Genomic DNA, 23,113 nt, shown 5'->3' with positions numbered 1-23,113 from the left:
CATAGCTGAAAGCAGAGTGATCCACAGCAGTAAGCTTTAAACTTTTTCTTGTTGATCTAATTTCTCTTTTTCCCTCCTAAATGAAAATGACTTTAGTTTGCCTTTCCATTATAAGGAAGGGTTAATTGGTGGAGCCTTGAAGACTCTGAAGTAAATAATCAGGGAGAGGAAATCAGTGGTACTCAATCCTTTAATCTGTCAGCTCTGTGCTCTGAGCTGTGTTCCTATTGTTGTTTGTTTCTCTTCTTTCTTCCTAGGGTTGTCAGTGAACCTAACAATGCATGGCTGGCACTGGACTGTATTAATTGCCAGCAAAAGTGCACTGGAGACACCTGTGAGTATGTTCTCCTGTGCCCACACTTTGCAAGGAGAAAAGTTAGTGATGATGATGCTGATAATTTAACATGTACTGTAAGTGCTTTTGTATTTTACAGATGTGGAAATTAAGGTTTTAAAGAGTAACCTCTCTAAGGTGATTGACTGAGGTCATGCAACTCATAAGAGGCACAGCTGCTATTTGAACCCAGCTCTGTCAGGCTCCAAAGCCTTGACTAATAGCAGTGCACTAGTGGGAATAATTCCCTCAGTTAACATTTATTAATTATCATTCATTAAGGATTTAAAGATGATCAAATTACTGTCCTTACCCTTAAGCTGCTCTTGGTTTAGTCAGAGGAAGCATTCATACAATCCAGTGACTAGATATTGTGACAGAACTCTTGTAGATGTATGTGCAAAGCTATGGAACCACAGTTCTTTAGGTTACACATTAGAGAATTTATGGCTTCACAGAGAAGATTATCCTGGACTTAAGGATTCTGACTGGTTTGTCTAGTTTATTCATTAGTTTTGTGATGAAATAACATTTGGGGCATAGGCAGTGTCACTAATAAAAACAGATAACACAAATTATTCACTCAGGCATTGTAGAGTGTGTGGTTGTGACTGATGCATGGTAGTGAAGGTAAGTGTCTAGAATAAGGCTGAAGGGTTGTGTTGGAACTAAATTTTTCAGGTTTTTACAATGATGCTAAGGATGTTGAACTTGATTCTAGAATTTTTTTGAATACAATGACATCAAAGTAAGCTATGTTGCCAGCTCCTTTATTTTTTCATTTTGAGATAGGTTCTTGCTAAGTTTCTGAGGCTGGCCTCAAACTTGCAGTCCTCCTGCCTCAGCCTCCTGAGTCACTGGGATTACAGGTATGTGCCCCAGTGCCTGGCTGATTCTAGAAGTATTGATGAGTGATTAGATACCTTTAAGCCAGGTAATGGCATATTGTGTTCTGAGTTAGCATGGAAGTTGAAGGGGTAAAACTTAATGGCAGGAAAACCTTTGGTAAATCTAATGTAGTAGACAAACTACTAGATAGTATCTGAAATATGGCAACATTAGTAAGGATGGCAGGATGGGAGAAGTTTGAGAATTTAACTGTAAGTATGCTTGAAGAAAAAATGAGGGAGTTCATTTTTTTCATAGGTAGCTATAAGCATAGTGTTGCCATTTTGGAGACCAAGAGAAAGACCAGGTTGGGGGTTGTGGACAGGTAATAATATTGTCCTTTGGATATGTAGAGATTGAATTGTTTCTGGAACATTTAGTGAAGGGAGATGTCTAATAAACTGATGACTCATCATCTGCATTTTCAGCCTGCTAGATCTTGATCTGAATCTGGAGCTAACCGGAAGGGTCCAGATCAGAGATACCAGTTAGTGAGTCACCAGCAAAGAAGTGAAAATTAAATCAGTGTAAATAGATCATAAAGAGAAACAAGAATCAAGGGTAGCTTTTCTGTGTTACTACTCATCTGCCTGCCTTGGTTGTCTTAAATGAATTTGAATGAGTGGATTTGTGTGGAATGACTGACAACTCCAAACAAAGGAACATCTCTTTCCAGGCCTAATGAGTGGAAATATAGCTTGGTATTTCTCACCAGTGAACTGGTCTAATTGCCAACTCAAATTCCTATAGCTTCTATTAAGGCCAGGTAACATTTTAAAACAACATGTTACACATGATAAATATGTACAGTTTTTATTGGCTAATAAAAATGCCCACCAAGAGCCTGGTCATTGTCTTCGACATTAGAATTACATCTATATTCTCTATTATGGAGACACACCTTCCTTTGTTTTGGAGTGAGGGAATGGTAAAAGGAGCTTAGTTTTCTTTTGTATCAGGTATGTGGAGCCTTTACTAAATGAAAATTTATGTAGGGCCAAGTCTGAAAATTTTTGTAACCTGTCCTATTTGTCAACAGGAAGTAGTGGCTATTCATGACTCATGGTATTGCAACAAAATTTAAATGGAATAGAGCCTTTTTAAATATGCACAGTATATACTACTGAAAAACAGCCAGCAAACCAATATTAGTAGATATGCCTGACTTCTGTTTTCTCATTCTACCATATGCATAAAGATATTTTACACATTGAATATGAGACATGCAGTAATATTGGTTGTATTCTAGGTTTTAGACATGAATAGTCCTCCCAGCTAAGACATTGCAGTACACATAGTCATGAAATTATTATCCCATTATACAAATGAATTGGGTCAGCAAATCAAAACTTAAACTTTATATAAATATGTAGTATTTATAAACAGATTCTACTGCCTTTACTTACAGTAATTTAGATTCAAGGGTTTGTGTATGTTTATAATTTAATATTCTAACCATATGGGGTATAGTATATAATATTGTATTGTGGGAAGAGTATAGACTTTGGAGACTGATATGCCCTGAGCTTTTTGCCATTTCCTATCTGAGTGAATTAGACATGATACTCAACTTCAGTTTTTTTTTTCCCCTCTTGTGTAATGGGGATAATTATAGCACCTGTCTTTGAGGATCTGCATGAAGCCTAAGTTAAATAGTGAATGTAAAATGTAAAACTTAGTGTGTGCATGTGTGTGTGTGTGTGTATATATATATATATATATAAATATATAGAGAAATATATATATATATATATATAAATATATAGATATATATTTATATGTATTTATATATATTTATATATAGAAATTTAGTATATATTTTATATATGTATATTTAATATATATATATATTTATTTTTCCTTCCCCTTTACATGAATTAAGCCAGCATTTCACAAAATATGTTCCATTAAGAGCTAATGCTTCAAAATTGTTTTAAATAAAAAGTGCTCATTTGTCCACTGAATTTTTGAAATGGTACATACTGCTGTATTCCCTCTTGAAGAGCTACAACAAATATTACTGTATTTACGGGTGCTGAGAAGAAGCCAAGTCACAAATAAACCATTTTTTTGTTGTTGTTATTTAACTTAGGGTTTCCCAAATCTATTTTGTCATTGTGCTTTATTTTATTTTTATTCTTTGAACACAATAACAGTCCCTGTTATTGATGGGGAATGCATTTTGAAAAAGGGGAATTTAGTTTATCAGGGCCAGGTTCTATTCAACATCGGAGTGTTTGACTTCATTGAACCACAGCTACTATTATCTTGTGTCTATGTGGGCAAGTCTCAGTGTCCTCACTTATAAAATTGCATTCTTTCTATCTACCCCACCTAATTTCTGGAAAAATCCATGAGAAAATATTTTTGCAAACAACTTCAAAGATTAAAAATATCATTAGTGGAATGTGGTCTTTGCTTCTACTCTAGCTAAAGGAATTGTAGGAGCAGTGAATGTAAAATATGGCCATCTAGATAATGAGCTGTGCTGCTTCCCTTTCTCAGTGAGCAAGCTTGGACCCCATTGACTACTTGCCTGAAAACATTTTCAATTCTTGAGTTTCTTAATAATTAAAATGATTCCCAGATGAATGTGCCTGAATGTCAATAACTCCACCTTTTGTCAATGTTCTTAGACTTGCTTACAGAAGCCATTTTGCAATCCAGTATTTAATTTTAGAATCATTTAACTGTGCCTACTGCTGAATATTTAGTAATGAATTGAAATTATGATGTACAATGAAAATAATATTGTTAAGGTTTAATTAATAGACTCTAGTGAATGGATTTAATGTTCAACCTTCTCATACAGTTCAAATTTTTGTGCCTACCTGTGGTATATTTCTTTTCTGGTAGGAAACATTAAGCACAGTGATTTTGCTTTAAGAACAAACACTATGTAAAGGATGAGAAATATCTTTAATAACTCTTTCGTTACAGTATTTTCTGTTGTTTTATTAAGTGGTGTTAATGGAGACAGTTGGGTAACACATTTCCTTATTGTGCCCAGAAAAACTTAGTGGTACTGTGAGTAAGTTATGGGAAGGAAAACTTAGAAAGATTAAAATTCTGTTTTCTACAGTTATAAGGTCAACATTTCACATAATGGAGAACTGTACCTTGGTATTATAATTATTAAGTCTGTATTTAAAATATAAATACTACATTCTTGATTTTTAGTATTTTAGCTGAAATTTTAGGTCACGTTCCCATTCTAATACATTAGGGGGCTTTAGATGTTAGTTTCGTGTTTGCTCTTTAAATACTGTGAATTCTTGTTTTCTAGTTCTACAAAGAGAGTAGTTTTGAGGAAGTCTTTTTCAACCTTTATCAAAAAGTACTTATTCCTTTACTTGATATACAGAGGCAGTTGTGACACAAAATTGACAGAAAACATGCCAAATATTTTTTCTTATTTTTTCTCATTCAGGAAGTTCTCATTTTGTCTTTAAAATAAATCATATCTTTGAGATTTGAAAAACAAAACCAACAACCTATCCTTATTTCTCTTTACAGATGCACTTTTAAAGACAGTAGAAATAATATTTTATAAATCGAATTTAAATGTTAGAGTTCAAAAGTCATATCTTTATAGATAAAATTGAGAAAAATGTTTCCTGGGCTTTAATTTTTATTATTTCTGTTGTAGTATTGCTCCAGAGAGCATATTAAAATGTCATATTGATTTTTCCTTTTTCTTTTCATCATATTGATTTTGATATGTCAAGTCTTTGTCTTTGTCTTGAAGGGATGTTTTAAACCATATTTAGAACTATACAAATATTAAAATGAATTTCGTCAAAATCTGTGCTGGCGTTATAGTGAGTTTACTAATAATTATGTTACCATTTTTGTCAGAAAGACCATAGTAATGAAAACCATGTTTCACCTTTTATATACATAATTGGATGAGATCACCAGATGCTGATGTTAAGAGCACATCAATAGGAAAAGTTGAAAATGGGAGCTGCATGGAAAAATACCAGAACCAATTAGCTTTGTCAAAAACCATATGACCAAGCATAGGAGAGAAAAATAGATTTTGACCATGAACTGACCTCAGGTAACTTAATCATGGAAAGAAACAGCAAGATGGCCCTTCTTAGAGTTTTATTAGCCTTTTGATAATAAGTGAAAATACCTTGGAAATTGATACATCATATTCAGTGCTTGAAAACTCATATTAACTTACTTTTGTTTTTCTAATATTTCATGCTAATTTTCAAACAGAGAAAAGTTGAAAAATTCTATTGTGAACACCTGTGTATCTACTACCTAGGTTGTACAATTAACACTTTGGGGTATTTGCTTCACTACGTAATTATCCGTGTATTCTTTCTATTGTCCATCCAGCTCTCCATCTTATTATTTTACGCATTTCAAAGTAAGTTGTACACACCAGTAATTTTAGTTCTGAATACTTCAACATATATATCAACAATGGTTCAATATTTGTTTATGGTTTTTTTAGGTTAAATTTAGATAGTGTACCATTTAATAAGTTTGACAATTACATATACTTAAAAACCTTATTAATTCAGTTAATTAATTAAAATCTTAACTAGATAAAGAATATTACTGTCATTCTGCAAAGTTTCTTTCTGCCTCTTCATACTCTAGTCCTGCCCTCATTCCCACACTTAGAGGTTACCATTCTCATGATATTTTCATCATAGATTAATTAATTTAGCTTGTTCTGGAACTTCATATAGATGGAAACATACAGTATGTATTCTCTTTTGGCCAAGGCTTTCTCAACAATTTTGATATTCATCTATGTTATTGTCTATATAAGTAGTTTATTTCTTTATGTTGGTGAATAGTAACTATCCTATAAATATATGCTGCAGGTTGTTTATCCATTCTGCTGATAGATACTTGGATTATTATTACCATGGACTATTAAAGAATAGAGCTGTTGTGAAAAGACTTCTGTTAAGTATTTTTGTGCACATATACTTTTCTTTTGTGTAATCCTAGAAATAGAATTTCTGATCATTACTGATCATAGGATAGATGTACGTTTAGTTTTGTAAGAAACTGCCAGGTATTTTCTTAAAGTGTTTATACCATTTTATCCTTCCACCAAAAAAAAAAAAAATCCCAAGAATCCATCCTGAGCATCCCACCAATGCCCAATATTATGAATCTTGTTCTGGTGGATGTGTACTGGATCTTATTATATGTGCCACCCTCCCTTTTCTTGGGAGAGTGGATATTTTTGTGTTGCCCAAGCTGGCCTTGAATTCCTGAGCTTAAGTAGTCATCTTGCCTCAGGCTCCTGAAGTAGCTGAGAGTAACTGGGACTATAAGTGTGTGCTACTGCACCTGGCTCTCATTATGTTCATTTTAATGTGTACATACCTAAAGATACTGAGCAATTTTTCATATACTCAGTAATCACTTTCTTTGTGAAATGTTTGTTCAAACTCTTTGCCCATTTTTAAGTTAATATATCATTAAATTTACAACAGTCTTGAAACTTGCGCCCATTAGATAAAAAGTGAAACTTATATGACCTTATAGGTAGTTCAAAGGAAGTCTAAATATATTTCAACAAGAAATAAAATGGCAGTGGACCTAGGATCTTTTGTGATTTTGTTGAATGTTACATTTGGAGGATAGAAAGAGGTAGCAGAAATGTATTCTTCTCAGGTAAGGGAGAAAAGGGTATGAATTGGTATGGGAAGACATCGCTAACATTACTCTCTCTTCCTTTCTCTTCTCCGTGCAGTTTCCTCACTCCAATATTTTAACAAGGTTTGGTCATTTAGAATTGTTTGTATAGTTGAAATCCTATCTAAAGTCTATTGGAGATTCTGGGTAAGGTATGAATTTACATACCTGCGAGAACCATATGATATGACTAAAATGATGATCTATATTAATAGAATTTCTTTCACAAGTATTTGATTTAACCCTCTGTTAGAGCAAAGCAGTGATTATTTGTTAAAATATTCTTCAGGCCCATGTTAACAGTTGATCAAGGAGAATATATCAGAATTTTGAGATAACATTCAGTAGCCTTGTGGAAGATTAATTTTGTATATAATATTACTGGTTTAATTTTTTTTTTTTTTTTTTTGTGGTGCTGGGGATCGAACCCAGGGCTTTGTGTTTGCAAGGCAAGCACTCTACCAACTGAGCTATCTTCCCAGCCCCTGGTTTAATTTTTTAATAGTTTAATTTTCAATACAGCTTTTATAGATTTTTATTTTATTAGAGAAAGATACAGAGGAACAAATATGTAATTGGAAACAAAGGCAAGAATCCCTCCCACCCAGAACTGGAATGCTTATTGTAGGTTGGATTTAGTGTACTTTGTAGTTCATCATACAGAGTGACTAAATGTGAATAGCTTTGCAAGGACTGCAAGACCATTCATTATTCAGTGCAGAATTAGAGGTGTGGTTGCTAAAAATCTCTACTTACATTCATTGTGTACAAAATTTACCTGGTCTTAGGAGACCTTTGTGTTCTCTAAACCAGTGATCCCTTCATAGGAGTTTGACCTAAAGAATAATAACTCACCCAGATCTCTGTGGAAATTTTGTTTCTGTTTAATTTGTCACACATCTTGGTGTGAATAACTGTGTTTCAGGATCTACTTTTATTTTATCTAAAGTGCTTGCTTCTAATCCCAGCAACTCTGGAGGCTAAGGCAGAAGGATCTAAAGTTTGAGGACAGTCTCAGCAACTTAGTAAGATCCTGTCTCAAAATAAAAAAAGGGCTAGGGATATAGCTCAGTGGTAAAGTGCTCCTGGGTTCCATCCCTAGTACTACCCCCCCAAAAAGGGAAGAAAATAATAAAGTAACCACTTCATCTGCTTTATACATTTCCTCTCTCATTTTATCTCTCTCATTTCTCTCTCTCTCTGTTTGGTGTAGGAGATAGGGTTGTTGGTGGTGGCAGAGAGATAATTGCTCACAGAAAACTTAGCAGTTTTTCTGTGGCTTTCTTGGAAATCTATCCAGGTTTCCTTCCTAGCCATTTGTTAAGCTGGGAGTCATATACATATATCTTACCTGCTTAATTTCCATGTCACAGTGTTTAAGTGATCAGGGAAGAAAACTCTATGGAGGTCAAATATATATTTTTATTTCTTATATAATAGGAAGTTTCTTTTGGTATCTGAGTGCTCCAAATTTATTTCAGCCTATTACTTCTTCTTATCGCAACATCCTGATACAAATGCTTTTGATTTCTTGAGGCAGCAATATTAAAAAATGAATTAAGTTTAAGGATCAGGAAGTTTGGTTGATGAAGATCAGTGACTTGATTTTTGACCCCTTTCTTTACTTTTCTTATTTCTACAGAAGAAGCTACTATGGAGGAAACTGGGCCAGTTTCAGCTTTTCAGGGCTGTTGTCCTGGCTAAAGGAATATCAGGTAAAATTCTTATTTGATTTTTTTTTATTTGCTAGACTATATTTTGTGCCACATCCAGCCCTAGATGTCATCTGTAATATATAATTGATTCTTTATTATTATTTACTTATTTGTCAAAAATTGTGTTGCTTGAAGAGTAAATCATATACTCTTAATACTATTTCCTGTTTACTCTCTATGACCAAATATAAAGCAAGATATTTTGCCAAAAAATTCGTTCACAAAAATATTCCAGTCCTTATAACTTTTCACATATTACTAGTTGCTCTTTTAGTTAATACATTTAAAACAGAAAACAAACAAATAAAACATAACTAATTAGGGAAGATACATTGATTTGAAATAATCTTTGTCAGTTGTGGTTTTGTATTTTCATATGTCACCTGACAACCAATAAAAAGAAAAATGTGAGGAAAAAGAGTTTATATAAATAAATAAATTTTTATTGAGGGTAGGATTTACCACTACACCTGTTAAATGAGTGTCATTATAAATAAATCACTTAGAGATTATTTACAGCATAATATGGAATTAGTTAATGTTGTACAGTTTACCAATTTATATAATAGACTTTAAAAACTTATAAAATTCCTGCTGAGAACATCTTACATATGGAATCATTAACTGCTACATATCAAAAGAGTTTAGATTGTTGGGAAAGGAGAATGATATATTCCAGAAAATGGTATTCAGTTAGCTAAGAATAACAAAAAAATCACTTACGTGCTAGCCACCATACTAAGCACTGTAGTTGTATCTATTGATTTAATGGTATACATGACTCAAAGAATGTCTCTCATGATAACAAAGACATTAATGTTAAAGATGCAAGATACAGTTTGAATATCATTTCATGAAATAAGTGGAGAAACAAACATATTTGTAAAGCAGTATTTAATATAATAATTCAAACCATTAGTCAAGATAATAAATATTAGAAGTAGTATTTATCTGTTTTATAAATACTATGTGCCTAAAATATTTGTATGTTTAAATTGATCAGAAACCCAGTTTTGAACCTTACCTTTGGGACATGTATTTGAAGCACCTTATATTAGGTGTATTCAGTGTTTCCATGGTAAGAATTAGTTTTGATTCTCAGAACAACAGCAAAATATCCCAGTTGTCTGGAAAATCTTTCTTGGGTGTTGGGTTTTGACACTGACCAAAATACCTAACAAGAATAACTTCTAGGAGGAAAAGTTTATGTGGGCTCATGGTTTCAGACGTTTAGTATGGTCAGCTGACTCCATTGCCTTCAGCCAAAGGTGGAGCAGAATATCATGGGGAACGGCATGGAGCAGGCAAGCTGCTCATCTCATGGTAATCAGAAAGCAAAAAGAGAGAGGGAGAAAAGGAGAAGCCAATGAAACAAGATATAATTCCTAAGGGCACATCCCTAGTGAACTACTTCTTCCAGCTATACCCCACTTGGCCTACAGTTACCACCCAGCTATTTCAAACTAGAATGGACTGATTAGGTTATAACTCTCATTGTCTAATTATTTCACTATGAATATTTCTGCATTAACAGGAGCTTTTGGGGGAACATATATCCAAACCATAATGTTGGAAGAAGTAATTTTTAAAAAGTAAATTTTAAAATTGGTTAGATTTAGTGAAATAGAAATATTTTTGTAGAAGTACCTTTTACTTTCATGCTTTTTACTCCAGGATCTTTACTGTCAGCCTGTCCTTTACCCCTTTACTGTTTCTTCTTATTCCACTTTTCTTAGGTTGGTAATCTCAGGTCAACTAGTTAACATTTTTCGATTTCATCTCCTCTTATGCTTCTGTCAGAATGTTTCCTACTATCTAATATTATTTTTGAAAAGAAAGTCCATATGCTATTATTTTCCTTCAGTTTATGGTGTGAAATTCAAGACAGTGAAACCTTTTAAAAAGAATCATTGCCCAACTTTATAGAATTTTAAGTTTAGAAATTTTCTGAGAAGAATTTACTTAATACAAATAAGATTTTATTTCACAGCTAACTCCTTCATAACTCCTTCAAAAAGTTTTCTCTGTGAAAGGTATCAAATAGTTTAAAAATTTAAATTGAGTAATAGTTGAACCTTTATATTTGGAAAAAGTATATGCTGACATTTTCCCAAGTACCCTGTATACAAATATTGGGAAAAATCAGATAAATTTCATAAAATTTCTTCACTAAATACAATTAGGAATTGTTGAAAATCTTGAAGGACCACTTTTAGTCCTTAGTAGTTTACATGCTTTTATAATATAATATATTCTGAATGTAAAATACTAAGGGATTAGATATTGTAAAGCTTTTAGTTATATTTTGCTGAGCATCTTTCAGAGGTACTTTACATACAATCAAAATTGAAAGTACTAGTGGGCAGTCTTCAAAGATCTGAAAGTAAATAGAGTAAGGAAGTCATTCTGACCCTGGTGTTTTGATAGCTAAACATAAAACAAGCAGACAAAAAACCCATTACTATTAACAAGTAATTCGAACAGCATATGTTTGATTCTCAGCAGGTAGGTTACTTGTTCTAATTCTTAAGCAATATCAAAACAGCCATTTCCAAATGAGTACCAAAATGTTATATACTCTGATAGAAACTATGTACCAAAGCTAGTTTTTGGTAGTATAACTTTTACATGGTGTTTTCTTCTCCTTCCTTTGAATTTGGCACAGTTTTTTGGAGTCATTTCAATTATTCTGAAGTGATGATATCCTTGGAGTTTCAATGTGATGAAAGGGAAAGTATGAATTTGGAAAAGATATACATTTTTTTCAGAAAACTACAGGTTCCAATTTCTCAATTTAATTAAAACTTCTCATGTGTTTTGTTTAGGAAAACAATGACATTGTGATTGATAGTTCACTGTGGCAAGAGCAGATCCTTGAAAATGAAGAAGCCATTGCACTCATCAGGAAGGACAAAACTATTCAACATGTGGAAGTTTTTTGTTATGCCAGGTATGGGAAATATTTATTTCAAATAACTAAGTATAATGACTTCTTTTTCAAACTTTTTCATATAAAGCCAACAATAAAGTTTTAGATGACATTGGTTGCTACAGGTCAAGTTCATGTGTTGGTTTTGCCCATTCTTAAGTGTAATTGTTAGTTTTCTTTATTTAGATACTAATACCATCTTTCTGTATTGGATTAAAATTTACTAAACTCTTTTAAATATATTCCTCCTTGGATCTTTACAGCAGTCTTGCAGTAGAGTAGGGCAGATAGTATTAGTTCCATTTTAAAAGAGAATCCTCAAAGGAACTTAGTGATTAGGTAACTTGCCAACAGGTCATATGGCTTGGCAAATGGCAGAGCCACACACCTAAACTAGAGAGTTGATAGAGCGTAAGATTAAACTGCTCCATTGTTTGTCCATTCTTCTAGGATAATATTTTGTATAGCAAAATTGGAAGATTATAATTTTGAATTAGTTAAATTGAGTGGTCATAGCATTTGGATACATATTTTTGTAAATTACAGTAAAACAGAATTATAAATGTTCTAAGTGTCTCCCTTCAAGTGAAAGATTCATTGTTTTAAAACAGTTAGAATAGATTCTTTTTTCTTTTCTTTTTCTTTTGGTACTGGGGATTGAACCCAGTGGAGCTTTACCACTAATCTACATCCTCAGCCCTTTTTACTTACTTATTTTTATTTTGAGACAGGATCTTACTAAGTTACATAGGGCCTTGCTAAGTTGCTGAGGCTGCTCTCAAACTTGTAATCCTCCTGCCTCAGCCTTCTGAGTCCCTGGCCTTACATTGTGTACTACCCAGCTTATTTTTTCAAATGATATGTGGTCAACAAGTTGAAAGGTTTAGAGCATCAGCTGTCAGGCACTTTAATAGTAATTTAAATTTATAATCCATTTCACTAGAGATTTTTCAGGATATGCATTGTCATGTTGCTCATTCTTTTTATGCCAGAGTAGTATTTGAGCCTGGGAACTGGTGCTTAATTTTTTTACCCTATTTTCATGTCTTTCAGGTAATTAGACATTTCCTCAAATACACAGTTAGCATTCTATGATTTTCTGCAGAAGATCTTCCTTTGGAATATCAGATACAGATTATAATTACATAAGCTTAAATGTCATTTAGTATTAAAAGGTACAGCTTATGGACTTTGTTCAAAACCAGTATAGGAAGATTTATAGTGGAAGGTGATTTCAACAGAAAGATTATATACTTACAAGAACCAGGAGTAAATATTTGGTAATTTTATTGTGTGATATTGTATGCCCATGAATATTACTTGAGTATTACTTAGAATCACACTATAGCCATCTGAAAGGTACTTTTACATACTTCAAGGTCTTCGATTTCTCTACTCTTCCTGACAGTTGAGGTTAATAGTTTTTAATGACTGAAAAGTTACATTTTGAGCACAGAGGAAATCATCTCATTTTCTGTTCCTGATATGTTCAATTTTATTTTCAGAACTTCTCAAAGTGAGAAATAGAAGATTAGGGGTAGAGAATTTGTTATAGCATAGCCAGTAGTACTCTGTTTTGTGCTCCTCTGATTACCAATTAAAGTACAGAGTAAGACAAAACATGAATGATGTTCCATGTCTTCAGTCACTTGGAGCAGGAAGAGCCTTGAGACAGCCAAGGCATTGGAGGACTATACAGAAAATCCAGTTGTATTTATATAAGTGCTAATGACATGAGCAAATAGGAATTAAAGTGCCTTACTCAGCCCCAAACTTCTAGGTGAAAGGGGATAGGGTCAAAACAACTGTCAGAAAGATTTATTTTATATGAGAAGTTATCACCTCTGAACCATTGACTTATATCTAAACCTTTATTTAATATATATTTCTGACAACCTTGTTTTCTCTTTTTTTCCTCTACTATAGTAATTTAAATATTCTAAGAGGAGAAAGACTGTCTGCTAGAGGCAAGCACACTGAGACCAGGGATATAGTCCTATCTTTCGCATTCAACTTTTTATGTGATACTGAGCAAGAAATTCTTCCACTTTGGGTCTAAACCAGGAAGGATTTGGAAAAAGTGATCTCAAAAATATCTTTGAACTCTAACTTGCTGCTGTTTCAGGTGATAGGTGATAGACTAACATAAGAGAAGATGACATCATCAATCTGAGAGCAGACTTTGGGCCATTTTGTATAGGGATAAATGGATTTTCATACCAGAAGATCCCTTAAAGGCCATCACTATATTATAACACAATGTAACAATCCATGATCATAATTCTATCCCAGTGTCTTCAGGAAAAAGTTAAAGAGGATATTCTCGGTCTGCCACTTGTAAAAGCATGCAAATTTGAAGTATTTTTTAGAAAGAGTATTAAAAATGCTTAGAAAAAAATTATCTTTTTATGGGACATACTATAGTTATCTAGAAAATTTTCTTATTTCCCCTTTAGCAAGTATCAATAAGTAGTAGATCTTTGACATTTTTGAGGGACACATCATAAAATCTTTATGAATACCATTTTATAAACAGTGAAAAGTATTGCACAAATTCCTGTTTTTGTTGCTCTTTTACACATCTGTTATATTGATGTTCATCAATATGTAACGAACAGGGTTTGTGTGTATTTAGTTCTGCACTATTTTGTCACCTGTAGTCATGTAGCCACCACCACAGCCACTACAGAATAGAATTGGTTCCATTACCCAAAGGATTCTTCCTATTGCTTTTTTTTAAGCATACCTCATCTTTTCCTCCTTACTGCCCTCACCAAATCCCTAACCCATGATATTCACTAATCTGTTTTCTAAATCTATAATCTTGTCATTTTGAGAATGCTATATAAATGTAACTGAATGGTATATAACTTTTTGGCCTTGGCTTTGTTTACTCAGCATAATACTCTGGAGATTCTTCCAGATTATTGTGTACATAAATCATTTGTTCAGTTTTTTTTTGTGGATCGTATTCCATGGTATGGAGTTATGGATGTAAGTTGTTTAATGATTCACCCATTGAAAAACATCTGAGGTGTTTGCAGGTTTTGACTGTTAAAAAAAAGAACTGCAATACAATTTCATATACAGGAATTTTCTCTCACATAAATGTTTCCTTGAGTTCAAAGTTTTCATTTCTCTGTTACAAATATCCAACTGTACAATTGCTGGGTCTTACTATAATTGCATGTTTAGTTTTAAAACAATGTTGCCAAACTGTTTTTCAGAAGAATTGTAACATTTTATGTTCCCATGAGAAATGTATGAAAATTCCAGTTTCTCCACATCTTTGCCTGAATTTATTGTTCTTTCTTTCTTATTTTAACCATTCTGATTGATGTGCAGAGATACCTGTTTGTGGTTTTAATATGCATTTCTCTTATGACTAATTTTGAATAGTTTTTCTTATGCTATTTGCCATTGTTTCTTTTTGTGAAATGTCTATTCATGTATTTTGCTTTTTTTAAAAATTGGACTTTTCTTTTGCTTTTGTGTTCAAAGTTATTTACTCTAGATATGTATCCTTTTGTCAGATATATTTAACACCCCTGCCCCAGTCTGTAGCTTGTCTTTTTATGCTCTTGAAATAGTATAGATTGCAGAGCAAATATTTTTAATTTTGAAGGGGTTCAACTTACAGGTTGTTTTTTGTGGATTATGCTTTTTTGTGTAAAGTCTGTAAATCTAGAAGGTTTTTCCTATTTATAAAAGAAAGGTTTATAGTTTTATATTGTGTATTTAAATCCACGATTCCCTTCAAGTTAATTTTGTATAATGTGTCATGTTTAGGTTGAGGTTTTTTCCCCTCCTAACCTAAGGACATTCAGTTGCTTCATCTATATTTGTCGAATGACTGTACTTTAACCATTGAATTATTTTTACCTGTCAAAAATTAGACTACTTGAATGTATGTATTTCTGGGATCTGTATGTCTTCCCCTACTAATATCACACTGTCAGTCATTACTGCAGCTATGTAATAGACCTTAATACTGGATAGAGTGATTCCTCCCAATTTATTTTTCTTTGAAAAGATTGGTTGAACTACAGTTTATGCCTTTCCATATTAATGTTTTGTCTATGTCTTAAAAGTCATTCCTAGAAATTTGGTAGAAATTGCATTAAGTGCACAGATCACATTAGGGATAATTGATATCTTTATTATTGTGAGACTTCCATTCTGTGAACAGTGGTATTCATTTTGTAAAATATAGTTTTAGTTGTAGGTGGACATGATACCTTTATTTTTTTTAATATGGTGCTGAGGATCAAACCCAGTGCCTTGCACATGCTAACCGAGCGCTCTACTACTGAGCTACAACCCTAGTCCCTGGTGGCCATTTTTTTTCTTCCAACAAAACATTCTAATTTTCAGCCTACTGATCTTGGACATGTTTTGGTAATTGTATACTTAAGTATTTAGTTTTCTTTGGAACAATTGTAAATAGTATTAACATTTTAATTTTGGTTTTTACCTGATCATTGTTGTTAGTACCTAGAAATGCAGTTGATCTTCATATATTGATCTAGAATGTATCCTCAGATTTTGCTGAATGTACTTACTAGATAATTATTTTGGTTTTTTTTCCCCAAGCATCTGTTTTCTGTTGAGAGTCATGTATTTTCTATCTATAACCACATACTACAGGTTAATTTTTTTCCTACTTAACACTCAAGCTCACTCAATGAGCTTTTTTTTTCCCCAGAAGGCAGTTATTTTCACTTCTTGGGGACTTTGTGCATTTATAGGAAAAAAAACCAAATCAGAAAGACTTATTGTCTCAAGCATTTCAGATAAGGGATATTCAACTTATAGAGAGAAGTCAAACTTGAATTCTTATTGCACTATAAATATGGAATATTACTTTAAATATTTTTTAAAATTTCCAAAATGTTATCTAAAGGCAAATTTATAATGATAAAAAGACTGAAATACTGTGACTTTTCTTTGCTGTCTAGATCAGATGATTTAGATTATTTCTAGAATTGGTGTTCATTAAACCAAAATCTATAGTTTGATTCACATATAGGCCACTTAGTTATTTAATATCAAGGAAGAATAAAGTATATGTTTCTTGGCCATAAATAATATTGTAGTCATACTATAAGCCCCTCTAGTTTTATATTTGGTTGCATGGGGGACAGGGCAAGAATGCAAATGAACTAGTGCAAACCCATTCCTACTGGTTTTGGAAAATGCCTCAAAGTATAAGTCAATAAAATTGTATATTCATGTACGTATATAACATAAAAATTTTAATTGCTTTTGACTTATTTTCAAAAAATATTTTGAAAGTCAATAAAATTGTATATTCATGTACGTATATAACATAAAATTTTAATTGCTTTTGACTTATTTTCAAAAAATATTTTGAAATGTTCAGGTCATTGGTTTTAGTAATAATTTGAACATTAAATTCATTGGTTTGGGTTATTGCACAATTGATCTAAGCACTAAATTGTAAATTGTGATTATTATCATAGGTTAAGTTGAAGTGCCATAAATCCTGACTATCCATGTTGTATTTTTAGAGTTGTGTTATCCTGAGCGCTGCTTCAAATAAGTAGACTTAATTTCTAGTTTGAACCTGTAAATATTTTTCTGATATGAAAATTGTTTTTCACTGACATGACCTCACCTTTTTTTGGCAGTACTGGGAATTGAACCCAGGGGTACTCTACCACTGAGATACTGCCAAAACACTCTTTATATTTTGAGACAGAGTTCTGATTAGGTGCTCAGGGTAGGCTTGAACTTGAAATCCTCCTGCATTGGCCTACTGAGTGGTTAGAAATATAGGTATGCTCCTCTGGGCCTGGCTGAAATGATCTTTTGTGATTACATGATTGACTTATGAAAGGGAAGTGAAAAAGTGCCAGCACTTATTATATATTATCTTTATAGCAACTGTTGTAACCTAGCACTTTACATATTTTATTACATTTAATTTCATTCTGTGCAGTAGTCATGTACACGAATTAATTGGTATATCTTACTGGTAAATAAACTGAATTGCTGGGATAACCAGCAATACCAGAACCAGGATTTGAACCCATACTTATCTAACTCAAAAGGCTGTCCTGTTTCCACAGGATCATGTTAGTATTAATTAATTTATTTTTTTGATACTGGGCATTGAACCCAGGTTTCTCTACCACTGAGTTATATTCCCAGCTCTTGTTATTTTGAGTCAGACTCTTGTTAAGTTGCCCTGACTGGCCTTGCCTTGAATTTGGCCATCCTCCTGCCTCAGGCTCAAGAGTAGCTGGGATTAAAGGCCTGTACCAACATGTCCAGGTGTGTGTGTGTGTGTGTATGTGTGTGTGTGTGTGTGTGTTTAATTTGAGATTGAGTTTGCTATGTTGCCCAGGCTGGCCTCAAACTTGTCAGCTCAAGTGATCTTTCCACCTCAGCTTCCCTCCCACCTCAGCCTTTGGAGCAGCTGGGACTATAGCCATGGACCACCTTACCTGTTGAATATAACACGTTGTATTTTAGTCAGCAGATGAACACATGATTGCACATTGAAGGAGCCATCCCACCAAGTGAATAAAGTTGTTTCCTTTTTGAATATGAGATCCTAAGAAAATGTACTCACTTCTTTCATTTGCTAGAATGGTATATGGCATTATAAAGCCATTATATCTGTAATGGGAAAGTAAAATGCTTAACTCCTTCTCTTAGCTTTCCATTCTGGATTACAAGGTGCTTGCCACAATTCCAGTTTCTCACACAACAGAAATCTTTAACCATGAAAGGAAGGGAGATTTTTTTCCTAATTCATGCATGCTTCATTTTATTATACTAGAAAATTTTTACCAAGAGTTTCCCAGCAGACTCTGTTAACTTGTCAGCTAAAACTGGATTAGGCTTACTCCTAAATCTTATCACTAGTGGAGGCTTGTAAAGTTATCATAACTGGATTCGATCCTGCATGTTTCATCTAGGACTGTACCTTCTGCCTTATACTGGAACAAAATTGGAGCTCTCATAGCAAGGAGAAAGGGGGTAATAGTTATTGAGTAGGCTACTATTGTATCTGCTGTATAACACCTGATGACATTTTGTTCTTGGAGAAATGTACCAAAAGGTTGATATTTTCAACTACATTCTTTTTTAAAATATTACTTTAGTTGTAGATGGACACAATACCTTTATTTTATTTATTTACTTGTATGTGGTACTGAGGATGAAACCTAGTGCCTTACATGTACCAGGCAAGCACTCTACCACTGAGCTACAACCCCAGACCATCAACTGTATTCTTATTTTTAAGTAGGGAACACATAGTGGTATATGTATACCAATATATGATATTTCAGCAATCTAAGATGGATTGATGTTTCTTTCTAGAACAATATTTTTTTGTGTAGTATGATTTTGTAATTCTTATGAGTAACCATTAACCATTTATTTTAGCAATCAACAGCTGGGTAACAGTATAACATATACTGTGCAAATAAAAAAATGAATGGCCTTAGGACAAAGTGCATACATCAGAGCAAAAGAATACAATTTCTGTAACAAGCTACATTGGGGAAAATGTTGCAAATTGTTAAAAAAATAAATAGCAACTGTTCTGAATAAATTAACCAGCTTGTTGGTAGACTTCCATTTGACTCATCTAAAAGGGTGACTTACAAGGTATTAATAAGACATTTTCACTTGGAGATGTTTCTTTGTTAGTACCATTAATTGATTAGAAGTACAGATAATATCTGATTTTATATCCAAATTCACAGTTATATATAGATTTTGGAAATTTATTAAAAAATTACTTGACACAAATGGTATTCAGCAATTGTAGTTAGGAAAATTATCTCAAAAATATCATTGTACTGCATTTTATAAATGGCCTCTGGAATTCAAATTAGCATTATAAATGACATTTAATTTGTGAAATCTAGTTTGTTAGTGAAAAATTTTATAAGAGCTTGTTGAGAGCAGTGACAGAGAATCGGAGAGTAGTTACTGAGATCAGGGGTCTCTGATGCCCTCCTGGCTGTGGCATGCCTGGTTCCTGGGAAGGTTTCTGTGCAAGGGCACAGAATGCCTAGCTACTGTAGCAATGCCCTGCATGAGGAGGCTCTGTGCAAGAAACCTATCAGGTATAACCTTGATCTCAGGCACATAGCTCCTGGTAAGAAAGGAATTCTTACGCTAGACAATCACAGTGTTTCATCAGCTCCACTTCTCTGGTTCCTGCCCACCTTATAGCAACTTTTAACAGTGGACCTTTTTGAGAGCTACCCAAAGCTCCTAACATTGCACTTTGCAACTATGAATTGCAACTATGGAAAAGCTACATAGGGTGTCCCAGTTTCTGTAATTTTTCTGAATACAAATAATGGTTGCATAATCATTAACCTGATAATGAGACATATATAAAAAAAGATTGCTGGCATAACTCTTTAGATCTGCATCTCCATCAGAGAGCAGAGCTCCACCTGATCCCAGCTTAATCTTCAAGAATTATGTCTGTGAATCTTTATTTTCCAAACCCCCTTCACCCCTCACCGGACCTGAGAGTTTGGTCGTACTGGTCGCAACAAGACCTAATGATACAGATTGTTTTATCTTTTAAGATCATTATAATATTCTAGAACTAAAGGATTCTTTTAAGACTTACAGTCCACTAACACCATTTTATAATTGGCAAATGTGTTTTTATGGTTTTCAAATATATTTGAATTACTAAAATTGAAGTATTTTATGAAGTTTTCTTTGAAGGTGAAATGTCTTTTTGAGAAAACGTTTTTTACTACAATATAAGGTTTTAAATTTAGAAGACATTCCTTTTGATGAACAGAATTTTGCTTAGTGCAGAATTGTGTGTGCTTTTAAGAGATTTTGGTGTCTTTATAACTTCTTGGTAGATACTGATCTCAGTCTTGGCAGAACTCCAAAAATACTGTTGGTTGTTTTTAATCAAAGGTGAGGACTATATTGCATTTCTAATGCTTGTATTTTTTGCAGTGCTAAGAATTTTACCAAATTATAATGTTGAGATGAGTAAAACGTAAAATTTGGTGAATGTAAAATATTCTGAAAGAATATCTTTGTTTACACTTGCACCTTTAATTATTTCGACTTTGTCTTTCAGATTGTCTAGCACTGGTTAATGAATTTAATTTACTCTGTAAAACCCTGTTTCATGTAATGTAATAGAGCCACTGACTATGCTCAATTTCCGTGGTGTCATCATCGTGGTTTGTAATAAGGGAACTTGCTATATTCTGCCTTATCTTTAAAGTGTGATTAATTATCCTGTTATTTCTTAGTTTAATCTTTAAATGTGGAACTTTTGCTGAAAGTTGTCACCTTAGATCCCTCATGGAACCACTTAAGTTTTATTGGTTTTCAAAGTACTAAAAGTGAATACAGAGCATGAACTATTTTGTAGAAAATACACAAATCACATTTCATAGAATCACTCTTGATTTTTAAAATTGTTAATGGCAATGGTGCTCTTGTATGTTTATTTGGTCAAAGAGCTTCCATCATGTGATCACAGAAAACCTAAGTACACGTGTTTTGTGTTTGAACTGAGGGAGTTTAACAATATCCTAAATCTTATTAGTATTTTATATTTGAATAACCTTCAGAGTTTATAAAATATTTTACATGTGAGATGGCTTATTTATCTTCCAACTCTAATGAAAGCTAAGGAAGATGGGCCCATTTTTTTATGTGGGGGAATCTGACAGTTGACTTGTCTTTTATCTTCTAAATATAATGTATCTAGGACTAGAACTTGGGTTCTTCACTATAGATTTGAAAAGTATTGCTCTAAAAGTGATTTCAATTAATTTTTCATTAGAGTTCATTAAAATTGCTAGATTGTGACAATGTTTATTTCTTGACGTTTGAGTGTTATTTTATTCCTTCACTCTTCCCCTTTTGTTGTACTGTTTATTGTGTTAGTTTTAATAGGGACTTGAATTTTAAGTGCACACAGACTTTTGAATTTATAATAGTTTTATATTGGTCTAATTTTTGTGCTTTCTACAAATATGTTTGCTTCACATTTTTAGAAATGTATTTTCCATACACAGCCTAGTTTTTCATCAAGCCTTTATTAGATAATGATATCAGTAGCACAGTAGGTAGTGTACAGAGCACCCAAGAAAAGTTTTCATAGTGTCCTCACACCAGAATTTAAAATCTAATTCAGAAGAGAAAGCATGTACAGGGGTAGTATCCTTTATTTGAGATGCTTGGACCAGAAGTGTTTCTGATTTTTCTTTTTAATTTTGGAGTATTTGTATGGACTTTATAGAATGTTCTTAATCTGCACACCTGAAATCCAACATACTCCAAAATTCAAAGCCTTTTGAGCACTGACACGATGCTCAGAAAGTTTTGTACTTTGGAACACTTAAGAGTTTGGATTTTCAGATTAGAGATGTTCAACCTGTGTTGAAGGACTAGTAAACAGGAATCAAGAAATAAATGCAAAAACTGCATGTATGTATTATGGGTACATAGAGTAATAGAGTTGATGAATGTGGTTGCATTAAGGAAGACTTCTTAAATCTGAGATTTAAACTCTTTCTTAGAATCAATAAATCGTTAAACTATGTTTGACAATGGGGGATTTGTTATATTATGGAGTGGGAATAATAGCCCACAAGATTGGAGTTGACAAATGGGTGTTAGAAATGCCACGTTAGAAAATAATAGAGATTAAAAACAGAAGAATAGTAAAGAAGGGAATTTGGTTTAGAGACAGAAAGAAGCTATTTGGGAGGTGGGGTTTACATTTGATAGAAGGAAGGGCTACATTTAGTCCTTGAACAGTTAATTAGCAGATGTTTACTTGCCAGGACCCATCAAATATAAGGCATTGGGGTAGATAATTGAGTAGTAAGGCAACTTAATGAAAAGAGTATTACTTGTGGAGGAGTTCCTGATGCAACCAGACTTGATTGGGAACCTGTTGTAGCCATCAAGACGATGATGGACTGAGAATATTAACTTTAGTAATAATTTTGAAAATGGAAATTCTAATAGTGTAATAGACATTACTGCTAAAACAGTATATGACAGGAAAGAATACAGAAAGGTCCTTTTAGATTTTGCATTGTGATAAGCCAACTTAAACTTTCCATGACGGACTTTTTCCCCATTTTACTCTCTTATCAATTCATCAGATCAAGAATTTCTCAGTAATGACCATATTTGATAATTACCACTATTGAGCATTTAATATATACCAGCACTGTGCTAAGTTTTTTGCATGCCCTATCTTATTTAATCTTCAAAACAACCTTGAAGGTATGTGGTATTATCCCCATGTTATAAATAAATAGTTTAGAGATAATAAATAATTACACAGTTAAAACTTACCATAGAACCAGGGTTCAAACTCAAAATCGTTAATTCTGAAGACTATGCTGTGTTGATTTGCTTTTAAAATACAATTCTTATATCTGCCTTAAATTCTCAAAAATTTGTGTCATGGCCTCCTTAACCCTGAAATTGTTATGTGTGTTTTAAGATTCTTAATTCTGCTTTGTATTGTATTGAAAATTTAACTAATGAATGTATAATGTCTGGCTCATTTATGTC

The 23,113-nt window shown here is 33.1% G+C and overlaps 1 protein-coding gene across 2 annotated transcripts in view; it reads left to right on the top strand.

Annotated features, from left to right (window-relative positions):
• Positions 1-23,113, top strand: part of Chm (CHM Rab escort protein) — a 166,703-nt gene that overhangs the window by 42,516 nt on the left and 101,074 nt on the right. For both annotated transcript variants that reach the window (XM_047536712.1, XM_047536711.1), the window contains exons 3-4: positions 8,541-8,613; positions 11,439-11,563. In XM_047536712.1, the coding sequence (XP_047392668.1) occupies positions 8,541-8,613; positions 11,439-11,563 (198 nt within the window). The remainder of the gene's footprint in view (positions 1-8,540; positions 8,614-11,438; positions 11,564-23,113) is intronic.

Source organism: Sciurus carolinensis, chromosome X, assembly GCF_902686445.1.
Source record: "Sciurus carolinensis chromosome X, mSciCar1.2, whole genome shotgun sequence".
Lineage (NCBI taxonomy): Eukaryota > Metazoa > Chordata > Mammalia > Rodentia > Sciuridae > Sciurus > Sciurus carolinensis.
This window is presented reverse-complemented; position numbering and strand designations above follow the sequence as displayed.